The following is a 17500-nucleotide window of genomic DNA, read 5'->3' on the forward strand; positions in this document are numbered from 1 at the left end:
CATACATATATATATATATATATATATATATATATATATATATATATATATATATATATATATATATATATATATATGTGTGATACACACACACGCACACGCACACACATCTACTCATATATGTATGCATGATATAATATATGTTATATAATTCTCCTTCTCTCTCTCACCCCCTCCCCATTTTCCTCCCCTCTTCCTTTCGTTACCTACGTGTTCCTCTTCCCTTTCTTTTGTCCTCTCTCTTTTGACCTACCTTTGTTCTTATCCTCCTCCCCTTCCCCCCTCCCCCCATCGCCTCTTTGCCAGCGAATCCGTCACCTGTGTTTCTCGCAATTACATGGGTCTTTTGATGTTTCTTTGTCCTTTGTCTGTTTTCTTTCTTCTTGGCGTATGTGCGTATGTATGTATATGTTTTATTCTTGCGTTCGTTTCGTTTGTGCGTTTTTGTTATATTGTTTTTGTTTATTTTTAGTTTATTGGGGGGTTCGGTGGGCGGAGGGGGGGGTGTTGTTTGCGCTGCACATTCCTTTGATAAATGTGTTCTGGCTTTATTTACATTTCCATGAAAGGATGACAGTTTTGTTTTGGTATGTATACATATATATTGTTTGTTTTTTCTCGGTGTCGTTGTTCTATTCATCATTTGTTCCTTTTTTTTTCTTTCGCCTCCCTCTCTTTGTTACGAGTTTATCGGATGGATTCATTCGTTTTGACATCTCTTTGGTCGGTTGCCTTGACGCCCGCCCATCTCACTCTCCAGCTCCGCCCATCTCAGTCTCCAGCTTGAGCCACACCCACTTCTGGAAACCTGTCTTTCTCTTAAGTCATCTGTTGTTAGATCACTCTTTATTTCGGGTTATTATTCCTTCTCTTGTGCCCTCTATTCCCTTTTGGTTCAGGATCATCGGCTTTTCTTCTTTTCCCTCTTCTCCCTTCTGGGTCGTTTTCTTCACTTTTTTCTATCTTTATCGGGTTTTTTGCCTCGCTTTTCTGCCATTTCCATCTTTACCGGTTTCCTTTTGCTTCACTTTCTCCCTTCTCCATCTTTATCGACTTCCGTGCCTCGCCCTGCTTTCACGTGTATCTGGCTATCCTCATTATCAGTATTGTGTTTGTTTTTATTATTATTCTTTTTTTAGGGTGGGTGTTATCTTCTCTTTCCCAAACCCCCTTTCTTGCTTTTAAATCTTTATATGCCTTCTTTTCTTTTACGTGATCTTTATGTTCCTGTCAAGGTTTGTAACAAGGTCAGGTGTAGCCGGCTTGGGCGGGTGGGGGTGGGGAGGGAGGGTGAGGAGGGGGGGATGAGTCACTGGGGGAGGAGTCTGGGAGGTTTTTAACTCTTCTTTTCTCTTCCTCCTTCCTTTTTTACTTCTTTCTCATGTGTTATCTTGTTTTGTTTTCTTATGCATCGTCTTGTTCTGCTTCTCCATTTTTTTTTCTCGTCTTCGTCTCCTCCTGCTCCTCCAACTTTCTCTCTCCCCCCCCCCTTCCCTCTCCCTTCCTCTCCCTTTCGCCCTCTACTTCCCTCCCACTCTCTCCCTCCCTTTCTCTCTCTCTCTCTTCCCTCCCTCCCTCCCCCACTCTCCCCCTCTCTCTCCATCCCTCCCTCTCCCCCCCCCCCCCTCGCATTCTTCCATTTGAGAATCTTATGCCCCGCTCACGCGCGCTCAAGCCGAGGTGTTGTTGAGGAGGTGAAGAAGTTAGCTCAACTCGGTGGGAGGTTTTCTCGTTATTTTCTCTTTCTTCTTCTTCTTCTTCTTCTCCTCCTCCTTCTTCTTCTTCTTCTTCTTCTTCTTCTTCTTGTTCTTCTTCTTCTTCTTCTCCTTGCTTCTTGCTGCTTCTTCTTCTTCGTCTTCTTCTTCTTCTTCTTCTTCTTCTTCTTCTCCTTTTTTTAACTCTTGTCGAGGGTTGAGGCAGGCGGGTCGGGGTGGCGGGGGGGAGATGGAATTATGCGATGCCAAATCACGTTTTCTCGCCCTCATTCATGCATAGGCGCGCGTGCCGTCTTTCAGGGATGTTGGGTTGTAGGTTGCGGCTGTATGTTGTGGTGTGTGTGTGTGTGTGTGTGTGTGTGTGTGTGTGTGTGTGTGTGTGTGTGTGTGTGTGTGTGTGTGTGTGTGTGTGTGTGTGTGTGTGTGTGTGTGTGTGTTTATTTACTTATTTGCCTCTTTATATTCGATAGTGTTTTGTGTTTGTTTGTGTGCTGTTCTGTCCGTATGGTGACTCACTCTCTCACTCTCTCTCTCTCTCTCTCTCTCTCTCTCTCTCTCTCTCTCTCTCTCTCTCTCTCTCTCTCTCTCTCTCTCTCTCTCTCTCTCCCTCCCTCCCTCCCTCCCTCCCTCCCTCCCTCCCTCCCTCCCTCTCCCCCCGGTTTCCTTCATTAGACAGTCTTTCCTCTGCTCGTTTCTCTCTCTCGGGAGGATGACAAGGGAGAATCTCCTACCTGACGAATTTCCAGAAACGTTGCCGACCTGAGACGCGGATGTATTGACAGAAGCTGAGGGACTTCTTTGGGTTTCGCCTTTTCCGTTTTTTTTTTTTCTTTTTTTCTCTCGCTTCTCTGTTCTCTTGTCTGCTCCTTTCTTGTCCTCTCTTTCGCTCGCTTTTTATGTTCTCTTCTCTTCTCTTGATTTCTCCTTTCTTGTCCTCTATTTTTCTCGCTCGCTTTTTATGTTCTCTTCTCTTTTCTTCGCCTCCCCTCTCTTCTCTTCTCTTCATTTCTCCTTTCTTGTCCTCTCTCCGCTCCTTTCTCGTTTCTCGTCTTATCACTTTTTTTCTTCTCCTCAGCTCTCATCTCTCCTCCTGTCTCTTATCTTTCCTTTCACTCTCTTCCTTTCTCTCCTAACTTGGTGACAGAGATTGGAAAACGTCCCGAAAATGGAGATGGGGTGGGGGGAGGGGGAGGGGAGGGGCTGAGGACGGTGGAAGACTTTTGGAAGATTCATTTTTTTCCTCTTCTTTATAGGGTCGGGGGAATATTATTATCGACTCTTTTTCGCTGGGTTATGGTGTCGTAAATATGTATATATATTTTTTTACTTCTCGGTAGGATGTTTTTTTTTGGGGGGGAGGGTAGGGGAGGGGGGATTCTCCTCTTGTCTCGTTCTCTCTTTTGTCTATTCTCTTTCTCTCCTATTCTCTCTCCTTCTCTCTCTCTCTCTCTCTCTCTCTCTCTCTCTCTCTATCTATCTATCTATCTATCTATTTATCTATCTATCTATCTATTTATCACTCTCTCTCTCTGTCTCTGTCTCTATCTCTCTCTCTCTCTCTCTCTCTCTCTCTCTCTCTCTCTGTCTCTCTTTTCCCTTCCCCCTCCCCTTCCTCCCTCTCCAACATTTTGTCTGTCTCTGCCTGGGGTTTATATTTGTGTTTCTAAACGCCCATAATTCCTGTTTGTTATTGTTATGAGTGCCATTATTTCGTCGTCGAATTACTCTTTTTACTCAAGGTGTGCTCGATTGATTGACTGTATATCCAGTCGTGTCGTCCGCTATGTCCCTTTTCTTTCTGTTTTCGATATGTGCCTTTTCTCTTGTTTTTGGCTATGTCCATTTGCTTTTTTTGTTTTTCGTTATGTCCCTTTTCTGTCTTGTTTTTCGCCATGTCCATTTTCTCTCTTGTATTTTGCCATCTTCCCTTTCTCTCTTGCTTTTCGTTATATGCATTTTCTCTTATTTTTCGGTATTTCACTTTTCTCTCTTTTTAGGGTAGACACCCCTAAAGTTTGAGGGTCCGGCCAAGAGTCTTCCCTTGGCTTGTTCTTTTCTTTTGTTGTTGTTAATTTTTCATTTATTTGTTCTTGTTCTTGTTTTTCTTTCCTTGTTCGATTTTTTTTTGTTTTTGTTTTTCCTTTTCCTTTCCGTTTGATTCTACGTTACCTTTTTTCTTCGTTTTTGTTCCTTTTTAGTTTCGTCTTTCGTTTCGTTTGATTCTTCGCTTTTTCAACATATTTTCTTCCTCCTCGTCTTCTTCTCTCTTTTTTCATAGATTTCTTCTTATTTATTTATATATTTATTTGTTTGGCAGTGCTTAAGATTTCATTCATTTTTTGTTTCATTTATTTATTTTTTTAGTTTATGTTTTGGCTTTTGTTTTTATGTAGGGAGTAGGGATGCGGGCGAGGATGGTGGAGGGACGGTGGGGGGGAGGGGGAGACGGCCAGGTGTTCTGCTGCATTGCGTAGGGGAAACCCCTTTTTTGTTACCCTTTTTTGGAGGGGGGTGGGGGGGTACTGTATTTTTTTTTTATTTAGCGGGATGATGCGTTTTCGAATATGAGTTACCATTGGGTCTCATTGGTCTTTCCTCTTTAAAGGTCCGAGGATGTGATGGCACTGGGCTTGGTGTCTGGATTGTTGTGGATTTTAGCTGGGCTGGTTTTCGTTTCTCTTTCTTTCTTTCTTTCTCTTTCTTGTTTTTCTTTCTTTCTTTCTCTGTCTCTCTCTCTCTCTCTCTCTCTCTCTCTCTCTCTCTCTCTCTCTCTCTCTCTCTCTCTCTCTCTCTCTCTCTCTCTCTCTCTCTCTCTCTCTCTTTTTCTCTCTCTCTCTCTCTCTCTCTCTCTCTCTCTCTCTCTCTCTCTCTCTCTCTCTCTCTCTCTCTCTCTCTCTCTCTCTCTCTCTCTCTCTCGTTCGTATTCTTTATTTTGTTATTTTTTTCCTTTGTGTTATTCGTCCTCTTCTTCCATTAACTTATTTTCTTATTCTGTATTCCTATTCTACTCTTTCTTTTCCCTCTGTCTCATCTCTCCGCATCTCAGCCTTATTCTTCATTTCTTGTACATTTTCCCCCCCTATTTCTACTTTTCTATTATTATATTATCCCTCCTGTGTCTCGTCTTGTTTCTCTGCTTTATTTTCTCTGTCCCTTCCACACTTTCGTTATCTTGGTTTTACTTCTCTTCTTCTGGCTCCTCATCCGGAGTTATTGCGGAAAGAGAAACACTTAAAGAAGGTATTAAGAGCGACTCATAGGAGTTTTATTGGAATTTCCGTCCTTTTTCATTCCAAGTCCCTTCCTTGATTTATCAGCTGGATTTTGTTTCTCGTAGTTCGGTGGGTTTTTGATCGGTTTTGTCTCTCGTTTTTTTTTTCTTGTTCTTTTGTGACTTTTTATTTATTTATTTTCTCTCTTTCGTTCTCTGTCTGTCTGTCTGTCTCTCTCTCTCTCTCTCTCTCTCTCTCTCTCTCTCTCTCTCTCTCTCTCTCTCTCTCTCTCTCTCTCTCTCTCTCTCTCTCTCTCTCTCTCTCCTGTCCTCTCCTCTCCCCCCACACTCTCGTTTCTTTCTTCCGTATAAAACTTTTTATGGACAATTTTATCATCTATCGTTCTTTTATTTATTTGTTTACTGTCCTCTTTCACCCTGATATGACTAGTCGGTTCTGCCTTTCTCTTTTATTCTTATATGCTATTTTTTAATCGGTTCTCTCGTCTTTCTTTCTATTAACGTTATTTTCTTCCTTTCCATCTCCTACGTCCCCCCCCCCCGTGGGTTCGTTTTCTTTTCCCTTCTTACCTTTTTTAATTTCTTATTTACTGCTGTTCCCGTTGCGTTGGTTAGCGTGGTCGGTTGTAGTTCATATTTTACGCCTTGTTGCCCTGTTCTGTTTTTATGCATAGGGTCTTCATGGATTTTTTTTTTTTTTTTTTTTTTTTGGGGGGGGGGGGGTCATTCATCGGTTTTGCTTTCGTTTTTTTTTCTCCACAAGCTAGTATTATTATCGTTGATATATCTGTTACTATTGTCATTGATGGGGTTATTCTTATTGGTATTATTGGTAATGTCATAATTATTATTGTTGTTGTTATTGTTGTTGGTATTGATGTTTTTTTTCATTATTGTTATTATTATTATCATTATTATTGTTATTGTGATAATAAATATCATTATTATTGTTGTTATCATTATCATCATTATCTTTATTATTGTTATTATTATTATTATTGTTTTTATTATTATTATTATTATTATTATTATTGTATTATCATTACATTTTTTCATTATAACATCTCATCTCATTTTACCTTTTCCTCTCCCGCTTCACCCTCTCTCTCCCCTCCCTTTGCACCCCATAGAGAAGTCTTACGACCCCCCCTCCCCCCCCCCTCCCCAAGACTCGGCCAGCTCGCTTGTTCTCGTATATTTTTTTCTGGTCGCTCTCCGTTGTTAGCAAGTTTGCGGACGAGGGAGATCAAAGGGTAAAGGAGGAGGGGGAGGGATGGGGGAGGGAGGAGGGGAGGGGTGGGGGAGGGGGAAGAGAAGGGGAGGGGGAGGGGGGAAGGAGAGGAGAGGACAGGACAGATGGGAGAGGAAGGGAGCGGATGTTTTGTTGACTCTGGTCCGTGTGTTTTTGGCTTGTTTCTTGTTGGTTGATAGTTGTGTTGGTGTTACCATTGTTGTCGTTATTGTTTTTGTTATTATTCATTTTATTATTATTATTATTATTATTATTATTATTATTGTTGTTGTTGTTATCATTATTATTATTATTGTTGTTGTTATTACTATTGTTGATATTACCGTTATTGATGTCATTGTTGCTATTGTTATTTCTGATTTATTATTAGCATTAGCATTCTAGGCAATAGCATTATTATTATTACTGTTGTTATTATTATTAGCATTATTGATGTTATTGTGTGTTTGTATAAAATGAGACAGTGGGGAGACACGGAGTAGAGAACACATGAGGAAGGAGAGTAGAAGAGGAGGAAGAGGAGGAGAAGTAGGAAGGAAGGAATAGCCGATGGTTTTACAGTGGTTGTATACCCTGGTCACGCGTTTAGCCGAGTCCCAAAGGAGCCCTTGTTTTGGGGTGTTTGTTTACCTGCCATTTGATGCTTGATAAGAACGGGGAGTGGGGACTCTCGCCGTAACGCCTTTCAATGTGGGGGGAGGCCTGTCTGTTACTGTTTTTTTTGTTGTTGTTTTTGTTGTAGGGGCTTGTGTTTCTGTCTCTCCCTTCCTCCCTTCGTTCGTTTGTTGCTTCCTCCCTTCTCTCTCTCTCTCTCTCTCTCTCTCTCTCTCTCTCTCTCTCTCTCTCTCTCTCTCTCTCTCTTTCTCTTACTCTTCTCTCTTTCTCTCTTTCTTTCTTTCTCTCTCTCTCTCTGTCTCTCTCTCTCTCTCTCTCTCTCTCTCTCTTCCTCCTCTCTCCTCTCTCTCTCTCTCTCTTTCTCTCTCTCTTTCTCTCTCTCTTTCTCTCTCTCTCTCTCTCTCTCTCTCTCTCTCTCCCTCTCTCTCTCTCTCTCTAGCTCTCTCTCTCTCTCTCTCTCTCTCTCTCCCTCTCCCTGCCTCCCTCCCTCTCCCTCCCTCCCTCCCACCCTCCCCCTCCCTCCCTCCCTCCCTCCCTCCCTCTCTCTCTCTCTCTCTCTCTCTCTCTCTCTCTCTCTCTCTCTCTCTCTCTCTCTCCCTCTCTCCCTCCTCCTCCCTCTTCCTTCCCCCCTCCCTTCCCTCTCCTCTCCTCCCCCTCTCTCTCCTCTCCTCTCCTCTCCCTCCCCCCCTCTCTCTGTCTCTCTCCTCCCCCCTCCCTCCCTCTCTCCCCATAACCTGCCCCTTCCCCTCCACCTACCCCTCCCCCCTACCCCTTCATTCCCGTTCTCCATCCTTCCTTCTCCTTTATTCCTTCTTTCATCCTTCTCTCTCTCTGGGCTTTGTGTTCCTTGTAGATCTTTAATTGTTTGCGAACTCGTGTCTCGCGAGGCCTCCTTACGGACGGACGGGCAAGTCGCGGTCAAGTGAGCGTCCGTGCGTGCTAAAGCAAGGTCCCCAGGCGGCGAGAAGCTCCGTTAAGGTTGAGTAACTTTTCTGCACTGCGGAGGTGTCACTGCGTGGCCTAGGGGCGCCGAGGGGAGGCGAGGAGGCGAGGGTGAGGGCGAGGATGCCACGGGATAGAGGGACGGTGTGTGAGGGGGACTCCGGGACTCGGGGACTCGGCCAGGCGCTCCGGTATAAAGAGGGAGAGGGGGAGGGAGAGGGGGAGGGAGGGAGAGAAGGAGAGAAGGAGAGAGAAGGAGAGAGGGAGGGAGAGAGGGAGGGAGAGAAGAAGAGAGGGGAGGGAGATAAGGGAGAGAGGGAGGGAGAGAAGGAGAGAGAGTGTGGGAAGAAGGCAAGGAGAGAGGAGGGAGGGATAGAGAGAGAGAGGGTGGGAAGAAGGGAAGGAGGTAGGGAGAGGACTGCGAGTAGGAAAAGGCAGAGGGCGGGAAGGAACTGCTTGTGTCTAGACGCGGTATGGGCGTGTGGGCGGGGAGTGCTTGCAAGCCAACGGGAGTCGGTGTGTGGGCTGGCAAGGGGAAAGCCATGGAGGCATGACCTCGACTCCAAGAGGGGAAGGGGGCGGAGTCAGTGGCGATAGGTGGGAACGGAGGGGGAGGGGTCGAGGGCGTGGAGAGGGGGAGGAGGAAGAGGGCCTGGAGAGGGGGAGGGGGTTGAGGGAGAGGGAGAGACGTGTCTGCCGTGGCCCCCCAGGGGTTGTGCTCGCGCCTCGGACATCCAGGCTGAAGATCGGCTGTGGCGCTGTGGCAGTTTTTCCTGAGAGGGTGAGGAGTGTGGCGGCGGCGGCGGAGGAGTCTGTGCTTGTGCGTGACTGAGGGAGGAAGGGGGAGAGGCCGGGAGAGACTCGTGTGGTGATTGTGATGGTGGTGGGGGCGAAGGGGAAAGGTGGGCGAGGGAGGACACGGAGAGACAGAATGGAGGAGGATAAAGTGATGGTGATGATCGTGGTGTCGATGATAATGAGAATGATGATGAGGATTGTAATGGCTTTGGTGGTAACAGTGATTAGTAATTATAGTGATAACAAAGCCACTATTCTGTACAGAAGATAGTTAATGAGGCGAATTAACATAACCTCTAGAAACGAAAAGCCAAAATAACATGAAGGTTGGAGGTTGACGATTGAGAAACAAAAGGTGAATAGAAACGTCGCATACAGTGATACCAATACGGGCAAAACTCCCCGTCAGGCAGAAAACCTTCCCTCGGGAATTTTAGAACCAGCAGCCACCCGTCCACAAAGAACCATTATGCAAGACGGTGTTATCTAACCTTTTAGAAAACGTTGTATAACTTAGAAAACGAGAACTGTATCCGTCGTCGGGAGCTCCAGCGGTCGTCGCGTCCACCTGACTGCGTGATCTATCTCCTCTGCGGCCGGAGATCTGCTGTCGTTGTTGTTTTTTTTATTTTGTTGAAAGGGATCCGTGTATCGTATTGTGACGTAGGGGATGAGGGGAGCGTGGGGAGGGGGGGGAGAGGGCACGAAGGCTGGGACTCGGAGTGGTGTTGATGGCGTTAATTTTCTTTCATTACGAGGGGTTATTTTTGTGTTGTTTGTATTCGTTATTATAGTAATTATTGTTGCTATTAATGCGATAAATATGATGATTATGATAATAATGATTATTGTTATTATTATTATTATTATTATTATTATTATTATTATTATTATTATTATTATTATTATTATTATTATTATTATTATTATTATTATTATTGTTATCACCATCAATGTATTATTGTTGTCAGCATTGATATACGAGAGAAGAATGATCAGCTGTTTGTTCGTTTGTTTGTCTGATTGCATATTTGTTTGACCTGGAGATGGCTTGCGTGCGCACTCTGATAACGAGACGCTCGCTTGCTTTATTGTCTTTTGGTTTCTTCCATATTTTTGTTGTTGTTTTTGTTGTTGTTGTTTATATAAGGAGCAATTACAAATGGAATGTTGTAAGTGCGGTTTCGGAGGCTTCCTGTGTGACCTCACTCTTGGGGGGGGGTTAGGGGAAAACGTTGTGGGACGAAAAGGAGGGCAGTAGGAGAGAGGGAGAGGGAGAGGGAGGGAGATAGGGAGAGGGAGAGAAAGAGAGAGAGAGAGATGGGGGGGGGGGAGTGAGACAGACAGACAGGCAGATAGATAGATAGATATATAGATAGATACAGACAGTGGAAAGGGAAGAGAAGTAGAAACAAAGACAGAGAGATATTAAAATAGAATGGAAGTGCGAATAATGCACGAGGTAATCTCTTCAACGATAAGGAAATACAAGAGTAAAAAAAAAGTCTGATGAAATTAATTGGCGACTCCCACGCACATTAAATGCCAGGTAACTAATCGGGAACCAAAGAATAAATAAATAAATAGCAGGTGTCAGACAGGTGTTACGGCGCAAGGTCATAATGGGTTCTTGGTTGCCATTAGTTGTTCACATCATCATTGCATTGATTTTTTCTATTTTTTTTTATTAATGGCTTTGTTATTTTGAGTTAATTTTATTTCTTATTGATGTTATTGTCATTTTGATTTGTTGTTGAATTATTAAATTTTCTGGAGGAGTTGGGGAAAGTTGTGATGTGTCGTTCATCCTTGGAGTGTGTGTTGTTTTTGCTTTTATTTATTTATTGTTTGTGCAGTAGGTAGTGTGTATTATCATAGAGTGAGTGAGTATGAGTGTGTGAGTAAAGAGGGGGAAGGAGTGAAAGTGAGTGGGAGTGATGTGTGAGTGAGGAAAGGTGCATGCGTGTGTGTGTGTGTGTGTGTGTGTGTGTGTGTGTGTGTGTGTGTGTGTGTGTTTGAGTGTGTGTGTGTGTGAGTGAGTGAGTGTAGGAGTGGGTGAGTGGGTGAGTGAGTGAAGGAGTGGGTGAGTGTGTGTGTGTGTGCGTGTGTGCGTGTGTGCGTGTGTATGTGTGTGTGAGTGAAGGAGTGGAAGAGTGAGTGAAGCAGTGGGTAAGTTAGTGAAGGAGTGGGTGAGTGAGTGTGTGTGTTTGTGTGTACATATGAGTAAAATAAAGACCTCACATAACCTCAGCAGAGAAAGAGTCTGTAATCCCCCGTGAGATGACCAGGGAATGGGGAAAGAGAGAAGGGCCGATAAAGGGAGAGAAGCAACTGATAAATCTGCACACAATAGCCCAGCCGTAAACATGGCGGCGCCCGATACACGTCATGGCAGATCTCCATAAATTGCCCGTCAGGCCCACCCAGCCTCCTCGAGGGCTCTTGTCTTGGGTGCGATTACTCTCGGAATCCGCTAATCCACCTCCGCTCGACTGGTCGTAAATCCGCGGAAGCCCTTTTCTTCTTCTTCGTCTTCTTATTCTGTTTCTTTCTTTTTTTCTTTCTTTCTTCTTCCTTCTTCCTCTCACCTCCTCCTGCTTTTCTTCTTCCTCCTCCTTCTCTTCTTTTCTTTTCTTCTTCTTTCGTCTCTGTGAAAAGAAAGAAGGAAAAAGATGATGTTCCGTTGATGTCTTTCGTCTAGTTTTTCGTTACGTTTTCCACCTCCATTTCGTATTCAGCAATTTAGTTTCCTTCCGCCCCGCAGGACAAAAAGCACGCGGAGAACTTGCCCGAGCTGCGATTTATAACATGTGGGAGACGTGTTGCTATGTCAGAGGGGGATTCGCTGTCCTGGGCGCGATGCCGAGTCGGTGTTGATCACGGCGCTTGTTCGGAGGTGTGAGTCCACATTTATGAGGCGGGGAGCGGTTGAGGGAGAGATTTCAGGGCTTTGTTTTGCCACTGGAGACTCTTGGGGTGTTTGTTTGTGTGTGGGTGGCGTTGGTTGGATGAGAGAGAGAGGGAAGAAGGGATAATGAGAGGGAGAGTGAGAGAGGAGGATGAAGGGAAGGCTGGAGAGGAGGAGAAGGGAAGTAGTAGAGAAAAAGAGAAGTGGGGAAGGTATTTTGAGAGAGAGGGGGGGGAGAGGAAAGGATGAGAAAGAGAGGGAGAGGAGAGAGGTAGGGAAGTTAGAAAGGAAGACAAAAAGAAAAGGACTGAAAAAGGGAGATGATTGAAATTCCACGCCTCTAATCTCGTAAAAGTTAATCCTTAAAGGTTTTGAAAGACACGCCAGACAAGTAAACACCATCTTTAACCGGCCTCGCGCGTCACAGTCACCGCACGCCCGCAAAATCTTTGAGCGACGATAGACACCCGAGGTCGTCAGAGCCCCTTGAGCCTAACGCGGCCCCGACGTGGTTGCCGATGACACCCGACGGAGGAGAGAAAGCGCCTGTCACGCGAAAATGACAGGACATGTGACGTCGCGATGACAGGGGAGGGGAAACAAGCAAAGGATAATAGTAGACAAGAGCTGTTCCTCGCGTCCTGGGCTGCTTGACAGTTTGATTGACAGCCTGCGTGACAGCTTGCTTGATGGGCTGGGGGTGGGGTGAAGAGAGCGTGTTCACGAGCCCCAGCGCCGAGCTCAGAGATCTTGAGATGCCACGCGCGCTCCTTGCCAGGCTGTCGGGAGTTGCGAGTTACGAAGGGGGGGAGAGGGGTAGAGGGAAAGGGAGGGGAGGGGGGAGAACAGGCGTGGTGTTGAATAATACTCTAGGCGATGTAGGAGGGAGGAAGGAGGAGAGGGATTGGGTGAGAGTCAGAGGAGGAAGAAAAGTGGGTGAGAGGAGGGAGGAAGGACGGAAGGAAGGAAGGAAGGAAGGAAGGAAGGAAGGAAGGAAACTGACAGATGGAGAGAGGGAGAAGGGAGGGAGAAATAGTAAGTAACAGAAAAAGAGAGGGGGAGGGAGGGCTTTTAGAGAGGTTGCATGATGGTGAATAATGCCTCAAGCACAGCAAATGAGAGGGAGAGGGAAGAGGGAGGGAGAGAGTTGTGGCTCGACCTACATATCGTTCATTATCAAGTTCGAGCAAGCGAGTTTCACATTTCCTCGGGCGTAGAATATAATTTTCGCCTCCAGCAACTCCCACTCGGACAATTTGCGGCGAGAACTCTCTTCCGATGCCGTGGCCTTGCTCGTCGACCTCGCCGAGTGCGGAGACTGACCTTATTTGCAAGCTTGCCCCGGAGGAGGAGAAGGAATTTTAAAACATTTTCGCCAGAGCGTGCTTGCGAAAGGTAACTTTATTCGCGGTTATGTAGAGCGCGGAGGTTCTCTCATTCACAATTATGCAGAGCAGGGGAGGACTGCGCCATCAATTCCCCGAACTGAAGGAAAAATGCCTCGTTCATGGCCTCCTCGCCTGGGGGCTAGAAGCGTCATCTGTCGGGATAAATTGCCTGCAAGGCGCCCCCGAGATTTTGGATTCTGCAATATGAGTCGTAAAGCATCGCCGTAATAGATTCGAGCCGCAGTAAAGCTGGGGAAAGGGTGGGGAGGGGAAGGAGGTAGGGGAGGAGGATTTGTGTGGTTGAGGCAAGTGGGGGGGTAGCATAAATCCGATTTGAAGGATGGTTGTTCTACTCTTGCCTTGCGTCCTTTTGGTTTCTTGCTTTTCCAAATGTTTTTTTTTTTCTTTTTCTTTTTTGGTGTTTAGTTTTTTGTTGGTGTCTCATTTCTTTCCAGTTAGGGGAAGGGGTATTTTTATGTTGCGTATTTAGTTTTGTTCTTTCTCTTTATTTGTTTATTTTTTTTCTCCGCGCTCATTATTATATATTTAAGGGAGTAGTGACAATAGGAAAGACACAGATATTGGGAGATGATGACTGGTTGTAAATGTGTAGATTTTTTAAAATTGTAGAAGACTTTACGGAGGTAGGCTTCCGTTGAAGAGTCGGGCGATATTTTGTGTCATGACCTTGCGTCCGTTTTCTCTCATGCGTGCGTTAATGAAGACCGTTGTAGTGAAATGTGGGTTTCTTGACCGTAGAGTTTATTCGCGGTGAAATATTTTTAGCGTCGCCCGTTTCATGCTCGTGGCAGTGCTCGCTATAAATATGTGCGTGCGTGTTCTTTGCGCATTCATCGTTGTGTGAATTTGGAATAAGCGCTAATAATTTGGGACTTGATGAAGAGGAGGATATGGATGATAATCTTGTTCTTATTTTTGGAAATCTTTAAGGGCTTGATTCCAATGCACTGAATATTCAGCGTGAAGTAATCTGAAAAGAGACGTGGAAGTTGAACTCTGACATAAAGCCGCCAGACCCGAAATGCGTGGCGCGATAGTGAGTGACGTGAGTGACAAGTGACTGTCGGAGCTGCGTGCGAGGCGACCGCCGAGTGTGCAGCGCGGGCGGGCGGGCGTGCAGTGTCCCTGCGGGCGGGGTGAGAGGAGCCTCCCAGATGAATGGTGAAGATACGGAGCGTCGACGGGCCGAGGGGGTCCCCGCCGCCACTGGGACCCCGCGGCGGCCCCCCAGATAGGGCCGCCCGGGGCCGCAGCGCGCCGGGGGAGCACAAGGACCGTGCTGCGACACCGCGCAGGAAGTGCCAGCTGGTGAGCGTGAAGGAAGAGGAGGAGGAGGAGGATGGGGAGATCCTGCTCAAGAAGGACGGGGATCCCGACGAGCGGTGCGACCCCAAGAAGATCGAGGGATGCGAGGCCGTCCACAAGGCAGGCGTGAGGGGCGAGGGGAAGGTCTCCGAGGAGGGCGAAGGCAAACTCGAGGGCGCGGAGGTCGTCGGACCCTCGTCGACGTCATGGCTGTCGTCCGACACGCTGTGCCTGCTGTTCTGCTGCAAGCGGGAGCCCCAGGAGGAGAGGCAGGAGGAGCAGGAGGGCACGGAGATGGCCGTGTACCGGGTGGCCTGCGGGATCCACCGGGGCCGACACCTGGTGCAGGCGCTCCTCATCCAGGCCGGTGAGTCTCTCTTTTGTCCTTCACAGGCTGCCTTCCGCGCTCGGTCCTCGGACGCTAAGGACTCGGCGGAGGGGATTTTCTCTATCCTAGGGTGAGGATGGGATGGGGGGGGGGGGGATCTGGGATTTGATTCACCGGCGAAGGATTCTTTTCTCTCGCAGCGGATGCTAGGGTGGAGGGATGTTTGTGAGTCTACTCGTGGCGGGAACTTTATGCTTTATGGAATGGTAGCAGAATGCACGTCATCCTTTCGTTCTCTTGTTGGTATTCCTTCGACTTTGAATTCCCTCGAATATCTCCTATCTTTCTCTCTCCCTCCCTCTCCCTCTGTTCCTCCCTGCCCCCCCTCCGTCCTCTCTCTCCCCTCCCTCCCCCTCTTCATCCTCCTCCTGATTTTCCCTTTCTCTTTACTTTTTCTCTTTCTTTGTTTTTGTCTCCCTCCTTCCTCTCTCTTTCTGTTTCTCTCCCTCCCTCTCCCTTTGTATATGGAGGTCATATCGCAGCAGCCAGTACCCCCACCCCCTCCCCCGTCGTGACGTCACGGCAACGATCCACCTCCCCGTGACCAATAGGAGGAGAAGAAACGCTCCGTGATTAGCCAATAGCTTACGTTCCAATCCCCGCTGCTCGCCCTTGCTTTACGTTGATGTGTTGCGCGCTGATTGGGGGGCTGGGGTTGACCTTGCAATTTGAGGGCGTCGGTTAGGGGGTGTTTAGGGGTGGGGGGGAGAGGGGAGAGGGGAGGAGAGAGAGAGAGTTTGAGGAGGGGAGGGGATGTCTTAATTGGGTTTAATGGCATAAGATGGGCGGTTAGAAGGGGAGGAGGAAAGGAAAGAGGAAGAGGAAAAGGAAGAAGAGGAGAAGGAAGAGGAAGAGGAAGAAGAGGGAGAAGGAAGAGGAAGGGGAGGAGAAGGGGAAGGAAGAAGGGAAGGGAAGGGAGAAGATAAGATAAGACGGAGAAATTCAATTGGAATTGGAGAATGTGAGAAATTGGAAAATAATGACATAGAGTCTTGAAAGGAAGGAGGAAGAAGGGAGTGATGTAAGCAGGTATGAATTGAAAAGATAATAGTAGAAAGGGGGGATAGGCATATAAGGGGGGGGGGAGAGTCAGCTGGGAAGAAAGCTGACCTGCAGCGTCTTAAGTATTACTTTGTCCTTGACCTGCGTTAAGGAGGGGGGGGGGGCGAGAGAATGAAGGAAGAGAGAGGAGAGGAAGAAGAGAGAGGAGGGAGGAGGAGGAGAAAGAGAGATAGATAAATAGGTAGATAGGTATATGGATGGCTTGATGGATGGATTGATGGATGAAGAACATATATGAAGATGAAGATGGTGAAGACAGAGGCAAGTAAGAAGAGGAAGAAGAGAGAGGAGAGAGAGACATGAGGGACCGAACTAGTATTATTGTTCCAGTATCGTATATCGACCTTGTATTTTGTAAAGAATCGCCAGTTGCCGTGCACGAGTCGACCTGCAGGATTGAAGATTGAATGCCGTGCCTTATTTGTTGCAAAAGAAAGACTCCTCATAGAATAAATTTCTCGGCCAGTGCAACAGGGGTTTCGATTCCTCGCAATATTTATCCCCTTTTTGCGATGTTAAAGAGAGAGAGAGAGAGAGAGGGAGAGAGAGAGAGAGAGAGAGAGAGACAGACAGACAGACAGACAGACAGACAGACAGACAGACAGACAGACAGACAGACAGACAGACAGACAGACAGACAGACAGAGACAGAGACAGAGAGAGAAACGCCATTTACGGTCTCGAAAAAAAACCGAAATATTTCGAAATTAGTCTTATAAGTGATCATGATAACCCAATGACACTCTGACGCGAAATTGCCTCTCCGTGCTAATCGTTGCTAATGGGGAAATTAGTTGCGAATATTGAGCTGGTTTGATGCGCCTCGTGTGGGTCATCGGCTCCCCGGCTGCTGATGAGCTTGTTTTATGCAATTTCTGATTGCTTTTTGCCGTTCCTTGTAGCTTTCTTTTTTTTTCTTTCTGTGATTACCGTTTCTGTCTGTCTGTCTGTCTCTCTCTCTCCCTCCCTCCCTCCCTCCCTCCGTCCCTCCGTCCCTCCCTCTCTTTCTTTCTTTCACCCCGTCTCTATCTCCCTAACGCATCTATTCCAGTGCATCATCCTTCTTTTCCCTCTCCTCTTCTCTCCGCTCCTCTCCCCTCTCCTCTCCCCTCTCCTCTCCTCTCCTCTCCCTTATTCCCCAGGCACCCCGTTATTCCAATTCCGAGTTTTCCAGCCTGTTGGAGGTATCGAGAAAGCGTGGCGTTGGCGAGTGGAATACTGATAGCTCTTCGGCCGCCGCGCTGTGGTGGGAAGGGGGGAGTGCGGTGTAGTGTGGTGTGTGGTGTAGAGTGGGGTGTGTTGTGTGGGACAGTGGTGTGTGGAGCTTGTTGGAGTGTTGTGTTGGGTTTGGTGTGGGAGTGGGGAGTGGGGTGTAGGATGTGCATAGTCTGGCATGGTTTTTATGGTATGGTATGTGGAGAGGTAGGTGGGGTAGATGGGTGGGTGGACGGGTGGGTGGGTTGGTTGGTTATAAGGCTAAGGAGTGTCAAGTAGACGGGCGAGTGGTTGAGCTATGCGTACAGGTTTTCTGTGTAATCTTGTTGCTGTTTATTATCATTATTGCCTGTGTTATTGTTGTTATTGAAATATAATTTTATTTTTTAGTTTAATTATTTTTGTTGACTATCGTGTTTTCACGATTTTATACTTCAGAGAACATATCCCAGCAATAGTTTAGTATTTTGTTTCAGTGTTATGCTGAATTTGACTCATTCCTTCACAGTTGCAAATGCAATAACTGTATTCCTCCTCTGTTGCCGCTGTAGTAAAGTTACCGACGTTGTTCTAAAGTGAATTTGAAAACGTAATCGCGATTCTGTCCCGCGGGAAGAGCGCTTATCCAAATACTCTTCTTTATTTTTTTTTCATTCATC

The 17500-nt window shown here is 46.7% G+C and overlaps 1 protein-coding gene across 14 annotated transcripts in view; it reads left to right on the plus strand.

Annotated features, from left to right (window-relative positions):
* Osbp (oxysterol binding protein) overlaps window positions 1-17500 on the plus strand; it is a 337878-nt gene that overhangs the window by 103621 nt on the left and 216757 nt on the right. For 5 of the 14 annotated variants that reach the window (XM_070133788.1, XM_070133803.1, XM_070133796.1 and 2 more), the window contains exon 2: window positions 13802-14543. The exons of the other annotated variants lie outside the window; for them this stretch is intronic. In XM_070133788.1, coding sequence (XP_069989889.1) covers window positions 14030-14543 — 514 coding nt within the window. In that variant the 5' untranslated portion in view covers window positions 13802-14029. The remainder of the gene's footprint in view (window positions 1-13801; window positions 14544-17500) is intronic. 14 annotated transcript variants of the gene reach the window in all.

The sequence above is a fragment of the Penaeus vannamei genome, chromosome 2 (assembly GCF_042767895.1).
Source record: "Penaeus vannamei isolate JL-2024 chromosome 2, ASM4276789v1, whole genome shotgun sequence".
Classification (NCBI taxonomy): Eukaryota; Metazoa; Arthropoda; class Malacostraca; order Decapoda; family Penaeidae; genus Penaeus; species Penaeus vannamei.